At 40.5% G+C, this 17,108-nt stretch overlaps 1 protein-coding gene across 1 annotated transcript in view; it reads right to left on the reverse strand.

Annotated features, from left to right (window-relative positions):
* The window catches only part of CFTR (CF transmembrane conductance regulator), an 84,859-nt gene extending 72,138 nt beyond the window's left edge, over positions 1-12,721 (reverse strand). Inside the window, exons 1-2 of the mRNA XM_050323786.1 lie at positions 12,669-12,721; positions 134-244 (exon numbers count right to left, since the gene is read on the reverse strand). Coding sequence (XP_050179743.1) covers positions 134-244; positions 12,669-12,721 — 164 coding nt within the window. The remainder of the gene's footprint in view (positions 1-133; positions 245-12,668) is intronic.
* Between the last annotated feature and the right edge of the window lie 4,387 nt (positions 12,722-17,108).

Raw genomic sequence — 17,108 nt, forward strand, 5'->3', positions numbered from 1 at the left:
AGGGATACCACTCATCTCCAAAGTACAACCGTGTGCAACCAGTTCGCATTCAATGCTACTTAACATTTCATCGAACAGCTTTTATATGAAAATTGCAGTGTGATTCCTGAACTATTTCATGAGTCTTTCTTACCTTTCTAGTTTTTCAGAAAGATTATCAGCAGAGTCTGCAGAAGGGATTTGATAAATATCTGACAGCTCCAAACGTCGTCTGTAACCCTTTTTCAAAATTGGTTTTGTCCATCTAAGCAGAAATAAAAATAAAAATTAAAAAAAAAAATCAGTAGTTTCTGAGGTTAATCCTGGAGCTGCTTTGTCTCACACTTAATATTCTTCACAGTATCCAAGTATGTCTATGTGCACACGCACGCACATACACACACATACATGACATAATACAGTGCAGCTCTGGATTGTATTTACAAAACTATATTACAAGTATGAAATTAAAAGAATAATAATGAAACTTGCATTTTATCAGTTTTGGGGCGGAATCACAGCCCAAACTTCCTGCTGATTCAGTAACAGACAACTGAATGGGGGATTGAGATCTTTGTACTGTATTTCCAAATATGCTATGTGCTATGTCCATATAAGTGAATAATAAATCAGAACTATTACTAAACTGGATGTATGGGTTTCATTCTTATCTACTCCACTCTCATGAGACCCCACCTGGAGTACTTTGTATAGCCCTGAGGTCCTCAGCACAGGAAGGACATGAACCTGCTGCAGTGAATCCAGAGGAGGCCATGAAGACAATTAGAGGGATGGAGCACTCTCCTATGAAGAAAGCCTGAGAGAACGGGGATTATTCAGCCCAGAGAAGGTTGTGGGGAGATTTACAGCAGCTTTCTTGTACCTAAAGGGGGCCTACAAAAGAGCTGGAGAGGGACTTTTTACAACAGCATGTAGTGATAGGACAAGGGAGAACGGCTTTAAACAGAGAGTAGGTTTAGATTAGGCATTAGGAAGAAACTGTTTACTGTGAAGGTGGCCAGATACTAGAACAGGCTGCCCAGAGAAGTTGTGAATGTCCCATTCCTGGAAGTATTCAAGGTCAAGTTGGATGGGGCTTTGAGAAACCTGGTGTAGTGGAAGGTGTTCCTGCCCCTGGCAGGGTGGTTGGAACTAAACGATCTTTAAGGTCCTTTCTAACCCAAACCATTCTATGATTCTACAGGGGTTCCTTTGACACCCTACATTGCAGTACGCGCTTAACAACACAGGAGGTCTTTCACAGGCTTCCTCATAAGATTTTTATTGTGTCCATCATATGCACACATTTCGCACTTGTTTTATCAAATGTCGTGTTTAGAAATTTAATACCAATTTAAAGAGCATGCTGAATTTAAAATTTAATACCAATTTAAAGTGCATGTTAAATTAAAACAAAGTAGAAAAAGCTACTCTGTAGAAAAAAAAAACTTTAAAAGCCTTGACTAATTTTATAAAACAATTCAGCTTCGGAAAGGCCTACTTAATCCCCGGAAAGTGCCAACTTGTAGAAAATTTTGTGGTAGATTCTGTTTGGAAATCTTTTTGAAAGACTAAAACAAAACATAAACAAGGATCTGTAAGAACTAATGGTGTATTTTGAAACTACTCAAGTTTCTGCTTTACTGCCATTGATAAAAAATATTTCTTAAAAAAATGAAATGCCTGCAAAAAAAGTGTTTTGTGGCTGATTGCTGTCATGCTTCCTATGTAAACAGTTTGTAAAAAACCCTATATGATTTATGATGATAAAAGGTCTGTGAAACCTCAATCATTTCAAAATTTGCTTTTTCTTTATAAAAAAGTTAAAAAACAGCAGAAGACATGCAATAATGTTTGCCACAGTCACTTAGAAAATACAAACAGCTTATTGGATATGTGTACCTGTATGCCTGTAAGAACATGTGTCAGACACACAAAGTAATCCATATTCTCAATTGCAGCCTCTGAATTTGCAAAGAGGCTGATACAAAGGTAAAAGAAAATAATTAGGCACTACACACAGTTGAAGGCTATTTGCGTACAACTGTGTGCACGCAATTGTACACTCTAACATTTACTTTAAGGAAATCATTAATTGCATAAGACACCAGTCTACAATCCCCGTTGTTCAGTAAGGCACAAAGATATTTCCCAAGTGCACAGTTACATCACACCCACTGCAAAGAGAATGTGTTCTAAGAAATTAGATTATCATCCCTCATTTCTGCAATAACAGTATGGTTTCAGATGAAATCCCATGGCTTTTACCTCAATCTTTGACACCTCTGTAGCTGAGAAATAACACGTGATTCATGGTATGTTACAAGAAAGCAGTCAGGAGAGTCCACTTTGGAGAATCATTGGTAAAACATCTATAAATTTTACTTCTACTGGAAACAGAAGCCAACGTTTTCAGGGATGTAATAAGATGGATTAGAAGAAAACACGTGAATTTAAAGTAACTCTTGTGTGAAAGTCTTTCACGGCCACTGCAAATGATAAATCAGGTATTGATTTGTATTTTGCCAGCTCCTGATGACAGAAAGAACCAGCTGCTGTTGGCTTTGTGCACATCTTGTAGAAAACTGGTCAACCCTTGTCCTGGAGGAACAGAAACTCTTGTAGACTGGCTTCACCAAAAGTTCTGTATATGCAGTTATTCTGGTAATGATAGAATGAATACAAGTTATCGGACACAAAACAACTACTGCAGCTAATGCAAGTAAGTAAGAGTACTTCCTAAGCAACTTTAACTGCCAATACCACAGCTAGGTAATAAGCTTGCTGAGCCCGTTAATAATGCTTTAAGACTGCAATAAGCAATTCCCAACTTGATAAAAGATAAATGCTTTACAATTTCAGACTCTGTATGTTTTGGGAAAACATTTTTAATTGCACTGTTTCCCTCCACACATATGATTTTATTTATAGTTTTGATTAGCACCTACTCTGGCATTCTGCCACCACCTGAAGTAACAAAACGCGACTGCATTTAGAGCAGAGTGGCTGTATTAGCATTCAGGGAAGGCAGCATGCTTAGCAGCTCTCCTGTATGCCTAGAAATGTCTCGTTTTACTCTGTCCTTAAGTATGTGCATTTATCATTAAATTATGTGGTCCCTAAACCACCTTCCTCTCTCAAGTCTTCAGTACAGATCAAAGAGTGAAGTTCTCACCCTCATCTCACTGTTCATCAGGGCAGCTGCACCTATGGTGGATAAACTCCTCCAGCCAGCTAAAGGAGCAGTGCTGACACCTTCCCCCGGGGACCTGCTAGTCTCTAGCCAGGTTCCTACTGCAGGATGCAGGCAGGGCTTGCACAGAGAGGTTCATCTCCCAGCTGCCCTGGCTTTGCTCAGAAGTCCCACCCTAACTAGATCTGGCCAATTTGTGCACTGTGCCAAGTGGCTTCAGGTTGGAGTGGGAGGAGTTGGTCTGACACGTGATGTTTGTCTCAAAGTAGATTTTCAACAGCTGCTTGGCTTGTGCTGTCAAGAACTGTGGGAGGCAGTATGTATTTTATTAAAAGGAATATACTAGACCTAAAATACTTAAGTATCTCATAAACACAACCATTTTCCAGGTTTCAGTAGCATCCAGATTGCAATTATGATCCAGTTTCATTGCAAAGTTTTGAAATGCAGAATGACTACTAATTTATTTTAACTGACAATATAATCTCTAGTTATGCATGTTTTTTTAATACCAGGTGACACAGCTCAGTCAGAATTTGTCAACAAATATGGTTCTTCTATATTTGGTCTTAATGGAAATGATTTGTCAGTGTAATGCTGAGTTTTTTCTTATTGTTGCTGAGAATGAGAAATTTCTTGTGAAAAGAAGTGAGCAAGAGGGAAGAGAAACAGATTGGCTTTACAGCATTATGTTAGCAAATACCACTGGATTACTGGCTGGCATTTAATGAACTCTTTTACAGAAAAACCTGTAGTGCTGTCAGAGTTTTGCCACTAACTAGGAATGTTATTATGGGTACATGCACATGAAACCCAGCAGGGGACAAGTTTCAAGGATGTACAGTAGAAAAGAAGAAGAGAAGGAAAACAAGTTCCACCTCTATTATTTACCGCCTGTAGCAAAAAATACCTTACAAGATTGATATGTAAGTATCAAATACCTAACATATTCTTTGGTAGGTTTCTAATGACCATTTCTTTGTCGTTCACCTTAGCAATATGTAATCATATTTCTTAGTACAGCTATTGCTTTCTCCAGCATGTTCAGACTCATCCCATTCAAGCAAATTGTATCTACAGGACAGATGTCTTTGGCTTTCCAGAGAGTATTAACACAAGCAACTTGTCAATAGGATTTGACTGTCCTTTAAGGCTGCTTTGCATGTCCCTGAAGACAGAAGGAGCCTCTGTGTTGCTAAGCCAACTACCCAGATCTTCCTCCCAGCCCCAGGAATACCGTAGCTCCATCAGGCTTTTCAGATCAAGAAGCACAGGGCATTGAGACAGTGACAGAACAGTGGGGCTGAGCTATCTAAGACCTGCAAAACAGAGCAGCTCTCCTCCAAGAGAGCTCCAAGGGTCACTGATCAGACTTAGACCATTTCAGTGTACGTCCTGTGCACAACACAGCAACATCTACTGAGCAGCACAAAGGTGGCCATGGTTTCACTCCCATTTACCTGTGCTCAGTATAGTTAGGCATAGTGCCCTCAGCTACTAAGGAACTCGACCTAAATCTCAATGGAGAGGGCAAGAAATGTGCCTCTGACTTTATCTTATCCTTTCTGCTAACAGTTAAGGGGAGGTGGAGCAGGAAACATAAACAAGCCATTATTATAATGCTTTGGAGCCTAAGTTTTACAAGGTGTTTGTAAAGCCATGTATTTCCACCAGCTGCAGGAAAAGTACCATGTAGAATCTCAGACATTCCCAAAGGGTCAAACCAGACCAGACTCTGTCAGAGGCCTTGCACTTCCATCCTCTCCCAAAAGACACCCATCATTCCAGCAGCAGCAAGTTATAAATTGCTGCTTACTTTATCCTGGAGATGTCAGCTCTACCACACCCAAAACTGTTTCTCCAGAACAGTGTCTGTACCACCAGCCATCTTCTCTGAGCATCCTGCAACACAACTGTAAAGGGTGATCTGTGTGATCCTTGCTAACAGATGGGACAAGTCAGTGCACCCGTGGAGTACAAGTGTCAGGCACCACAACCTTACTCCTGCCCCTTGGTTACCCTCAACAGAGCAGGGTTGCAATTATTTTGTTTTGAACAGTAACCTACTGAAATAGGATGTCAAATATTCTGAGAACTATAGTAAGACTTTAGCATTTTCTCCTTTAAAAACAAACAAGTGCAACGTAGCTTAATATTTAAATACAATAATTGCAGGGCTTAAAGGTAAATGCAGACTCTACTGATTACTGGTTTTCTGTTGTTGCTGTTTTCCCCCAGATCACAAAAATTAAGATTTTAATTTCTTCACTAATAAACAATTCTTCCCCATAAGGTGTTATTTGGAAAGTATTTAGCTGCAATATTATCGACTCTGCCACTAGCTGTGAGCAGCACCATTTTAAGAATAATCAATGTTCTGCTGAAACCCCAGGATTTCAATAGCAAATATTAATTAGGATTACTCCATGGCAATTCTTGGGGAAGGCTTGCCTTTTATGCCCAGTTTTTGTGAAGTGACACTTATTTAAATTATCTTATCTCTAAATGCTTTTTACCAGAAATTCAATACTTTTTCCTTACAATTAGGAAGATAGTCAAAGTATTTCAGTTTGCAAATGTACTGAGAGCTATTTTTTGAGAGAAAATAAAACACATTAGGGGTTAAGTTGTGCAAGATTGAAGGACAGAATGCATTAATTTATTAAAACCTGTCAATTTTATAGATATATAAGTGTAAGATATGCCTCAAATATTTCTTTAACAAAGCTAGCCAAATAACATAGTGGTGATGATGATGTGCTATGAACAGGGTTTGCAAGGCTGTTTCAGCATATACCTACAGTTCAACTAGCTAGGAGATGAAGTTTCTTTGTCTTCACTCTTTTTCTCTGTTATATATCCCACAGCAAAGAAAAGAGAGAGATTACTTTCTCCCAGTCCTCCAAAAGAACAAGGAACCTTACAGAAAGTTTGCATGAGCGAAAAATTGTTGCAGAGCAGTGCTATTCATGATTTACTTGAATTTTAAAATCTCTCAGATGTATCACTAATGTTACAGCAACAAATTTCACCCAATTTAGCACTTCACTGTCTTAACCATGCATTTTTTAGAAACATTTCATAATAAAATAACATACAGTTGCACATCAGCTGCCCTTTTCAAACATGTAATTTGTTCCAAGCCCAATGACTAATAAATGGTCAGGTATAAACATCTTCACGAACAGGTAAAGACATTTGTAATTTATTTTATTTTTATTTTAATACCAAGTATCAAAAATATAAATGGCCATTACAGTAATATGAAATTAATCCTGAATTAGGTGCTGCTTCTCTTATTACTTGCTCTTCACCATTTTCTCTGTTTCCTGGGATTTGATGCTGCTACTCCTCAGCATGATCCTTGCAAGTTAATGAGAAAATGCCTCCTATCTTCTGATTTCCAAAACAGTCTTGAGCTTTGAGCACAGCAACACTGTGGGGGCTTTGTGATTTTGTTTTCTTTGTATTTATTATTGCCAGAGAAATAAAAGTATCCCAGAATTTACAGATTAACCTTAAACTGAGTTAAGGTGAAACCAGTTGAAGCGAGACATCAGATTGAGTCCAATACAAAAAAGGTTCACATTCTTTATTTTAAAAGTTGAAAAAAAAAATAAAAAAGATAAATACTAACATTAAAACATGGGAATATACCTGAAACCAACTACCTTTCCCAGCTGTCACTTAGGATTTTCTCTTAAGGCACAATCTTGCCCATGGAGTAAGATATTAGCATTGCAGCAGGCCACCCCAAGCACTGCCTTTCAGGATTATTCCCCCCTCCTGCTTACCCTCTCCTGAAGGAAGGTTACGCTTACCCATATCTGACAGGAAGGAGGATTCTGGTTTCAATGGAAAAACAATGCTGTTTCAAAATGTCTTGAATGCCTACTTATTCTCTCCTAATTTGGGGAGCTTCATGACAGTGCAGCCTTGGTTCATTTACTTGCTGACTGAAAAAGCTCATACTTACCCTTTTGCTTTTATGAGAGGAAATAATACCTAAACAGTCTCCCAGCTCTTGCTTATCTCACCCAGGCATACCCCCACTCTCATGGAAGGCAGTTGAATTGCATCTTATAAGTTCACATGGCAAAATTAGGCACTGTGTTTCACTAAAGTCTTCTTATATACTAGTTTAATTTAACTAGATCTTTAACTTACTTTAGAGGCCACAATGTACCATGTTATTATCCAGGTATCAAGTTGGTACCCTTCTGACTCCACAACCACTATACCTACACATATATTTGCTGTAAAGTTGGAGAAGGGGGATAGGAAAAAAAAAACCCTAACCAAGATAACAACAACCTGTAGAAGTCTCCTGCAACAAGTCACATTGTGATAAGTCACACTATTCTCACTACTTTTAAATTCAGCATATCCAATAATGTAGATATTCAGAGACTAAGATTTTTCAGTATGAAAGAGGTGATAATTGTTCATTCTAGAAATGTTCTGAAATAACTTTGTCACAGCAGAAATACCCTTGTGCAATTAACGTGCTGGACAGGAGATCTCACACAAACTGCACTGACACCACCACATGCTCCCAAGACAATTCACAATCGTTGTACATCCCACTTTATTCTCTATAGAACTAATAAGGAAACTTCTTTTTAGCCCATCCTTTGTGCTTCAAGATCTTCAAAACAGACTTCCTTATCAAATATTTTCCAGTGCTTAGTAGAGTGGACTTCAAATTTCTTTCAAGAAATATACAAATTTCTTTGTATTATAGAGGCGTCTAAATCTGCATTTAGAAGCCTCTATAATATAGGTAATAAAACTACAATTCATGTCAATGCCTACAGTATTAAAAAAAGAAAAATAAAAATCAAGGATTTGGATGGATTATTTTCTATACCACAAAATCAAATAAGCATGTAGAGAATAACAAGGTAGAGAAAGGTCTGTAGATCTTTCAAATGCTTGATAATTAATTTTGAGTATCAAGATATTAAGTCTTCCTCCTGTAAGAGGAAAAGAGTCTTCAAACATATTTCAGACACTCAGATGCAAGTTGATACAGACATTTGTGCTTTAGAGTTATAAAGCAGCCAAAGAAGGTCCCTGTTCTATGCAGGGTTTGCATTTCTGCTCGTTAGGCCAAAGATGCAGCATCAGCCTGAGCCAAGGACACAGTTTAGCCTTATTGCTAGAGAAGGTATTCCTCTGACTGAAATTACTTCAAGTGTAGGATACTCAAGTATCCTTTCTACAGTTCACTTCAAGATTCATTTTTTACCTTGGAAATAGTAATAGAAATCAAATTTTCAAAAGGAGTCCAAAACTTGCATGCACATCTTTGAACCACCTGGGGGCTGACTTTCAGAAGCACTGAAGGAGCACATGTAATTTGAAGGAGCATACAAGGACCATTTGAGGCAACAGGCAAATGATCAGGTAGCCTCACAGAGAAATTTTCTGTGCTGCAGCTGCATCTATGCTTGGTTATCACTAACAGCAGGACTTATGATTACCTGGGATCAGGGAAAGGCAGCTCCTTGGGACTAGACAAATAAAGGGCCTTAAGAATACACTTAAGGAAATTTACCTTGTGGAAGGGTCTAAGCTGATTGCCCCAGCAACTGAGCCACAACACTGTGCAGTTCAGCCTACCTGCTCATAGTCGCCAGTGTACACAGAGGCTTCCTACTCAAAGAGGAAAGGTGAGCAAAATGCTACAGCTAGGTATCGATAGGAGATGCTTCAAATATATGTTGGTTGGGATAAGTTTTAGACACCTGCCCTCCAGAATGAAACTTATAGACGTGAATTAAGCTTTGAAGTTTCCTATACAACATTTGGGGTTTTTAGGAACTCAAGACAGTTTGAGGAGGCATTTTGAGTACAAGTCAATACAGTAAACCCCAAACTTCTCGAGGATAACACATAAATCCTTCTCTGTTCAGAAATCAAAATCCTAAGTAACCTCCCGGTATTAAACTCTAAGATACACAGTTCAAGGATAGAGCAGGAACTGCCTAGGGCAGGTCTGGCTTCAGTTTCCTTCTCTGAAGGGATTCAATTTAATTCTCATGAGAATTTCAAACCAGAAACTATCTTGGCCAAGGCACTCTCAACCTTGCAACTATGAGTGAATTAAGCTACAAAGAGTGATAGCATAACATGACTGTAGCCTATGGGCTAGGTACTTTCAAAACCTAAGTCCTGGATTCTGTTATCCTCCTTAAGGGTTATTAATAGATTTCATAAGAAGTGGTCTCAGACCAGAAATCAGGACTTACAAACAAGTTCCTTACCCAGTAGACTACAGAGTCACTCTTGCTTACACACTTCAGAAAGAGTAGCTGAGCCAGAGATAGAAAACTGAAACACCTTCACCGTCAAACACTGGTAACACGTGGTCCTACTGCCTAGAAGAGGGAAGGTATAAACTGAATTCCTTTTCCTACCCCTCCTGGCACACATAGGGGAAAAGAAGGAATCCAACATTTATGTCCCAAATTGTTCTAGGAACCACTCGACAGCTGTATAAGGAGGCAGCAGATTTATTTCTTTCTGCTTTGAAAACAAAGAAGCAACTAGAGCAGGCCTGATTGATTGAATCCATGAGAAGACTTGGCACAAAAGCTGGCTTAGTCTGTATTTCTCATTTGGATTTAATAATGAATCAGGCACTAACATACTAGGTCCTGCCAAGAGTTGTTACATTTAGTATACACGAAAGCAAAAGTATATGCTTAGAGTTAGACAAGAGTTAAACAGGAGCACAAGGATTACTTTTTGAGAACCTATTGTTCAGCATCTAAAGTCACATGTAAAAAAAATAATAAAATCAGAATTGTCCCATAGTTGCAGCCATTTCTGAAACTCCAGCAATAACTCCATGTGCAGGTACTCAGATAAAAATTGATTAATTAACAATACTTCCTGATCTCAGTTAATCTTCAATAAAAACTGGGTGATTGCAAAGTACTCTGGCATTGTTAGCAAAAAAAGGTATAGCCTTGACCCTGCAAAACTCCGAAACTACAAAAGAAAGTAAGTAATGGTTATAAAGACAAAAGTTAAGCTTCACAATGAATATGAAGCTAAGCATATGACCTCTGACTGCTTCTGCATAAAACTGTTTTCTTTAAACAAGGTAAAAAGTTGCCAATACATAGGAAAAAAATGTCTTGCATGCAGTTGAGATCAAAAGGGATCAACGTATAGGGAAAATAAAACAAAAGAAACCCTGAAACTTCAAACGCTTAGTATGAAGTGTTTTCCAAGTGTCATCATAATAGATCTCAAACCACTTGCCTTCACACCTCATTTCTTACCCACTAAAGCTCAGTTTTTAAACAAAAATTGTTAAAAATTTTGGATGAAAGTTAATTCCTAATTTTGAATACTTTCTATCATGACCACCCCAAGCAATTATCCTTTTTTTGCCCCAGTAGCATCACTAATCTTAGAAACAACATAAAAAGGTAAGATTTTCTTTAATATACTACTCCTTGCATGCCAAGATATATTTTCTTTTTTTTTTTTTTTTTTGGTATAAAGAATTAAGAGAAAATATAAAAACAATACTGAAACATGTCTAAATTACTCAGTTATGAGCAAGAAGCTCCATTCTGACTAGAACACATTTCAACCCATCTCTCCAGCCTGAACAGAATACGTTATAAAACAATAAAACCTTGCCAATAGGTTTACACATCTTTAGCTCATAGTGGTTCATACAATATTAAATAATAATATCTATCAGCAAGATTTCCTTAATAATGACAACTAACACTTTAAAACCACCTCTGCTAACACGATCTTCAACTTACCACATTATATTCAGATTGGTACTTCACACGTAATTGCATGGCAGCCTCCTATAGAAGTTACTTCACTGAAACGTTCTGTCATATACTTGAAAGCAATTATTTCATCATCATTGGAAAAAGCAATCTTTTTCCATATATCTTTTTTCCATTTCTCTGCTCTAGTCAATATTAATCATAAACATCTCCTTAACTTTATATACATTATTATTATCACTTTGGTTACAGCCATCTGACTGATGGCTGGCACAATATAATGCATCATGCATGATAAGCATGATTAAAACACTATTTAATTGACTTAAAGACTGTGGTTTTAAAAGACCAGCTAAGGTTCAAAGACTTAATTATGCACTTAATGAGCTTCATCTTATTGGGTTTTTTTCTTCATACCTTCAGCATCACAACACTAGTCTGATGGAAGCTTTACAAACAAATAAAATTGAATAGAACAAGTGGCTCCTTGAGCAATTAAATTAATATGCAGACTTATTTTCTACAGATTCCTGTCTTATACTTGACAGGAGAACTGACTGAATGGAGAATTTGTAAAGGTTTACACTCCAATCATCCACACTCCCTGGCTCTAACAGCATTTGACAGCAAGTATGGCTTCTTTCCCACTGCAGCACCACTGGAGAACACCTCTAGGATCCTCACCTTTACCTGGATGTGTGTAACACTTTAGGAACTTTGGAATCCCTACTCACTATTACATCTGGCTAAAAGGGGGGGCGGGGGGGATGAAAGGCAAACAGAGTGATTCATACAGATTCCCTTCCCTTAAGAAACTTCAAAAAAGGTACAGACCAACCTGCTGAAACCTATCCTAAAAGGATTAAAAAAGATTAAAAAGTGATCTAAAAGCTCCCAGTTGCTCAGGCAGGGACCTAGTGCCAATGTTACGGTTTTCCACCACGTGCTCCCATTTCAGTTACCATGTTCATATCTTACACAAGATTTCCTCCCTTCCTTCCCTGGCATGCAAAAGATCCTTCAGTAACAAAAGGGGGATCCAGCACCCTTGCAAAACCAGTGGCATGTGGGCCAACGCCAGATAGATTATTTGCTCTCTCAACTTTGCAGTGTCATTTCTAGCAATGTCACATAAAACATGTTCAGGCTTCCATATTGTCTTACAAAGTACCTTGTGCCCAGGCATTGGTATTGGCTCCTTTTCTTTTTATTAGAAGTTTTGAGAAAGAAGTGTGCTTGTAAGAGAACATTTTCAAGGCTTAAAAGGAACTGCTCCCAGTAAGATTGTACATTACACTGGTGCACTGAGCAACATTCAAAAAGTCAAACAGAAGGAATCCTTGCTCTGAGAGCATTTCCCCTCTGCTTCCCACCACCCCAGTGTTCTCAAAGTTTACAGTGAAATAACAGATTAACTGGTTGAGCAATTTACCAAAGGTTGCTCAAATTATGTCATAAATTCATCTGTCCAGGTCCAGAGACTGTTTATGACACCTGATAGAGCCCATTCCTGGTGCTAAAACCCTAGCAAGAACAAAAAAAGAGTGATCTCATCAACAAGCAAGACCCCCACCGCTCTCCCCACAGACCTTTCCAGAACTAATTGGCGCCCAGCTCCCTTCTCGGCCGGGCGGGGCAGGCGGGGGGCGCGGAGCCCCCTCAGAGCCGCGCCGCCGGTGCCCGGCCCGCTGACCCCGCCCGCACGCGTCCCGCCGCGCCGGGGCTCCCACCTGAAGAAAAGTTTGGAGAAGATGTTCGCCTTCTCCAGGGGGGACCTCTGCATGGTGCCCGGAGCTGCGGTGCGGTGCGATGTGCGGGAACCGGAGGCAGCCGCTAATTGCCGACGCCTCTCTCGCCCTCCGCTCCCTCGGCTCTCCCACCTTATCCGCCCGGCCGCTCTGATGTCACCGCCCGCCTCCTGCCCCGGCCCCTCTCCCCGCCTATGCTTTGCCCCGGTTCAAAGGCGGGTGGGCAGGAGCCCCAGCCCGCGCTCTGCCGCCGCCGCTCCTCCCCCGCCTCCCCGCCGTGCCCAGCACCGCACACCGGGCGCGCCCCGCGGCTGTCCCCGCACCCTTTCCCCTTCTCTCCTCCCCGGCTCCCCGACGACTCTCGCCCAGCCCGTTACCTCTACCTGCCGACTCCGCTTCGCGAATTACCCCACCCTGGGTCGTCAGCCTCCTTCCAGCAACTAAGCCCCTCGCCCGATCAGGTGCCGAGGGGGAGAAACTGCCTTTCTAGACGGGCCTTCTGCCTTCGCTCCAGGGCAGGAGGGACAAGCCCTCTCGGGGCACGGAGACTCCTTGGCCCTCCCCAGCGCGCAGGTCCTCACCGCAGAGCCTACCCCAGCACACCGGCTGCCTGCTCGCAACCCCCAGAGACCCGTAGGAACTGAGTCCTTCTTTAGCACGGTTTGGCCTTGGTGGGTACGGAGGGCCCGGGCCAGAAGCCCCCGCTCCCCGCCCCGGCTGCGTGTGCAGTCCCGCAGGGGAGCGCAGCGGCACAAGGGCTTGGGGCGGGCGGGCAGCCCAGGGGAGGGTGCACGGCAAGCGCGATCGTACACACTTTAAAATACACTTGCTTCAGTTTTTCAAGTTTTCTGGCAGGCACAGATAATTGAACCGAAAGGAATGAGAACTGAAGTTATATCCTTAGTAAGTTTAGCCCAAACGCCCAGAGATCTAGCACTAAAGCTATTTATGAAACTTTATGTGTCATAGAAACAAAATCACTGCTTTCAGAGTGCACAATAGAAAGCAAGCTTGAAAGAGACAATTATGACAACAAGCAGGAAAAAGATGTGATTTAGTTCTGTATAAGATTTAATCTTATCTGATGCTTTATTGTGATATTTACACACTCTAGTGTCCTTTCACTTCTGTGATTTAAAACAAAATAGGGACGTAAAAGGCCATGCTTTCTTAAGCGTGGAGTCCTTGCCCCTTAAACTGGCTCTGTAAAGAAGTGAACGTACCTTTCTATGGACTTACAGCTTGAGCTACACTTTAACCAGCTGTTACTCTCTGCAAACTTCGCAGACATTTTTTAATTTCACCGTTTCTCGGTACGCCCCACCGTGTTTTCATCAAGAATTTCTCTCTGCCTTGGCAATTCTCCCTTTACAGACTGTGGATAACTAAGAAGTGCCTTCTTACCCTGCCACCGCACCGGGCTCCTTTGTGTCTCAGACCTCCCTCGGATTCTTCCCGATTCTGCTTTATTAATGACAAAACCAGTAAGAAACGCGGGGCAGGCAGGACTCCAGGAAACTGTCCGCATTTTATCATGTCCTCAGACAATATGTAGAGGCAGGGCTAAATCCGCCCGGGCTCCAGGACAGCAGCGCGGAGCCCTTCAGGCATCCTGCCACCTAGTGGAGCCGGACCCGGGGCGGCATCCCGCACCGCATCCCGCACCGCACCCCGCACCGCACCGCGGCCGCCGGGAGAAGACGGGACCGGCCTCTCCGGGCGTTTGGTGCCGGGCGCCAGGAAGGTACCTTCCGCAGCTCCCTGGTGCGGCGGTGACAGCCCTTCAGCCCCTCCAGTGATCAGGGCGCTCAAGTAGGAACGCGGCTCATGATTCAGATCCCTCCTCTGCGGGAGCCGGGGCAGGGCCGGGATCGCACGCGCTCCCTCGGGCTTTGAAAGAAGCTCTTTGAGTAGGCCCTGACATGCAGATCACTAAGTCCCCAAATTTCTTCCCCTTCATTAAAAAATAGTGAAACGCTAATTTAAAGACAGCCGGGAAACAGTCTTCTGACCAATACACACGCATCTGCTACAGCCTCTTTCCCTTCAGGTCTCTGGTACAGATGAATAGAGACTGAGCAGGAGATTAGACTTTTTTTGGGGGAGATTTACCTTAGAAAATGAGGTATGTTAGTAATTTTAAATGATTCATGGATTAGGTCCAAACTGCTTAAAATGTCAATAGGTAATGAAGTATTTTTCATAACAGTATCTCCCTGTTGCTATTGCCACCAAACCTGATTTATGTGCCTTTGGAGCAAATTTGGGACTAACAAAGACATCCCATCAATCATTGTTGATTATGTAATTTTTTTACATGAAAATTTCCACCACCTTTCCCTAATTTTGAACATTTCTTCTCTAAACTTAGAATCTTTCTTTGCCTACTTTCTTAAGTATCAGCTTTGGCTATGTTAGGCATCACCAGCACCTGCAGAGTAATTATTACTCTGCTCTGTGATCTAATAGTTTTGCAAATAATTCAGCTGCTTTCACGCACACCCCAGAGTAACAAACTCCTAATTCATTTTGTTTTACATATTTTGTGTTATTTTTCTTTCATGTGTCCACAAAGTTTCCACCAGTACATTTCCTTGCTTATTTCAGAACCACTCTTATTCCTTATCTTCTCAGGGATCTTGAACATACTCATTTGACATGAATGTGAAACTTGTCACTAGCATTACTGTGAGTAGGAATAAAATGTATTACTATTCTTCTCTAGGGACTGAAATACCTCCAGATTTCATTTACATGATCTTCTTTCACTTCTACAGAAATGCACCTTGATACATCAAGACAACAATTACTATATATTGTAGTTGTATCCACATCCACCATCTACTGACTTTACTCAAGAGAAAACAAGGCTGAGTTAGAGAGCCAGGTACAAGAACAACTTCTTCAAAGCACGTCAAACTGCACACAATTTTCAACAAATATTATAACATCACATTAGAAGGAACCACCAGACAAAAGGCAGACATGTTCATATGCTGCCATCTGGTCTATGAAGTTAATAACCACTATAAGAATACCTTTTTAAACTGGAAGGTGAAATTGTTGACACACAATAAGGGAACTGAAAACGTATTATTTCATTCAGAAGCACACGATTTTGTGACAACCCATTTCTATTTATATCAATCCATCAAAACCAGTAAAAACTTCTAGATCTACTGAAGTGTCATTCTGATCTGCCTTGCTACATGATCTATCAAAATATTGACTGAAATCTTGCTTACTAAGCTTATGTCAAATAAAGTGCAGAAGGAACTAGAATCTGAAGAGAGGAAGTTTAGACTGTGGCCTTGATTACATAAGAAAGTCATACTACTCATTTTTCTAAAAGATTTCTTAAAATGGTGGAAGCCCTGCTTTTAGTAACCCTCATAATATCAAGATCTGTGGTGAGTTTCAACAGTTTGGATACAGCTTAACCAAAAACAATAATTTTCCTGGCAGATAGGGCATTAAAAAAAAAAAAAAAAAAGAGACGTTTTTGACAAATATTGAAGCTAATGAAAAAACCAACAGAACAGTTATCAGCGGTAGGGTACATTTTTTCTCTTTACACTTGATAAAATATATTTGGTTCTTTGGAAGCTGCAACAGAAAATAGTTTTCTGAAAACTTTAGGGGTTGTTTTCTTTCAGTCCAGAATAAGCATGAGGGGAGCCTGAGAATCCCAGTCTGACAAGCTTGCAAGGTTTATGTTTCCAAAGATAGCTTTACCTTGTTCCTGTTCATACTGTCACGTAATAATCCTAGAACAATGATATTATTGAGGTTAAAAGGGCAAAAATCCAAGACTGATACCTTCTGTGACTCAATAAAAGGCACATGCCAGCAATCCTTAATAGTTGAGCAACAAAGATTATCAAACCACCTAGAGCATAACAAAAAGTGCTTAATTATTTACAACTGCTTAAAAGAGAAAGAGCTTGAGTTCCTGACAGGGCACTGAGACAGGAATCATCTTTACTGGAATCTTACTGCAAAGATCATGCAGTACAAACTCTGCCATGTAAATCCAGGCAGCTCAATGAATCCTTAAACCATTTCTTTTTGAAAGTGTGCTTAGTTTGGTGTATGCTATTCTTACTTAAAATAATTCCATATGGATCAAAATATTTCCTGATCTTAACAGAAAAAGGTTTGAAACAAACAAACACCACCATTACTCAAATTACAAAAGAACTGTAAGACTTAGTCTTTTCTTCTAGTCTTGAAATAGCCTAAAACTGCCACTTCAGTAAGGAAGTTTCCTCAATCTTCAGAATAAAAAGTAAACATATATATATATATATTTAAAACAAGGAGGGATAATCCCCCCCAAAGATACCCAAGGACTTTGAGCTCCCTGTGGGAGTAAAGGGGCAGACAGGGCTCCACACGAAGACAAGGGGCTTGGTGGCATAC

Source organism: Myiozetetes cayanensis, unplaced genomic scaffold, assembly GCF_022539395.1.
Source record: "Myiozetetes cayanensis isolate MyiCay16 unplaced genomic scaffold, myiCay2020 scf3, whole genome shotgun sequence".
NCBI classification, from domain to species: Eukaryota; Metazoa; Chordata; class Aves; order Passeriformes; family Tyrannidae; genus Myiozetetes; species Myiozetetes cayanensis.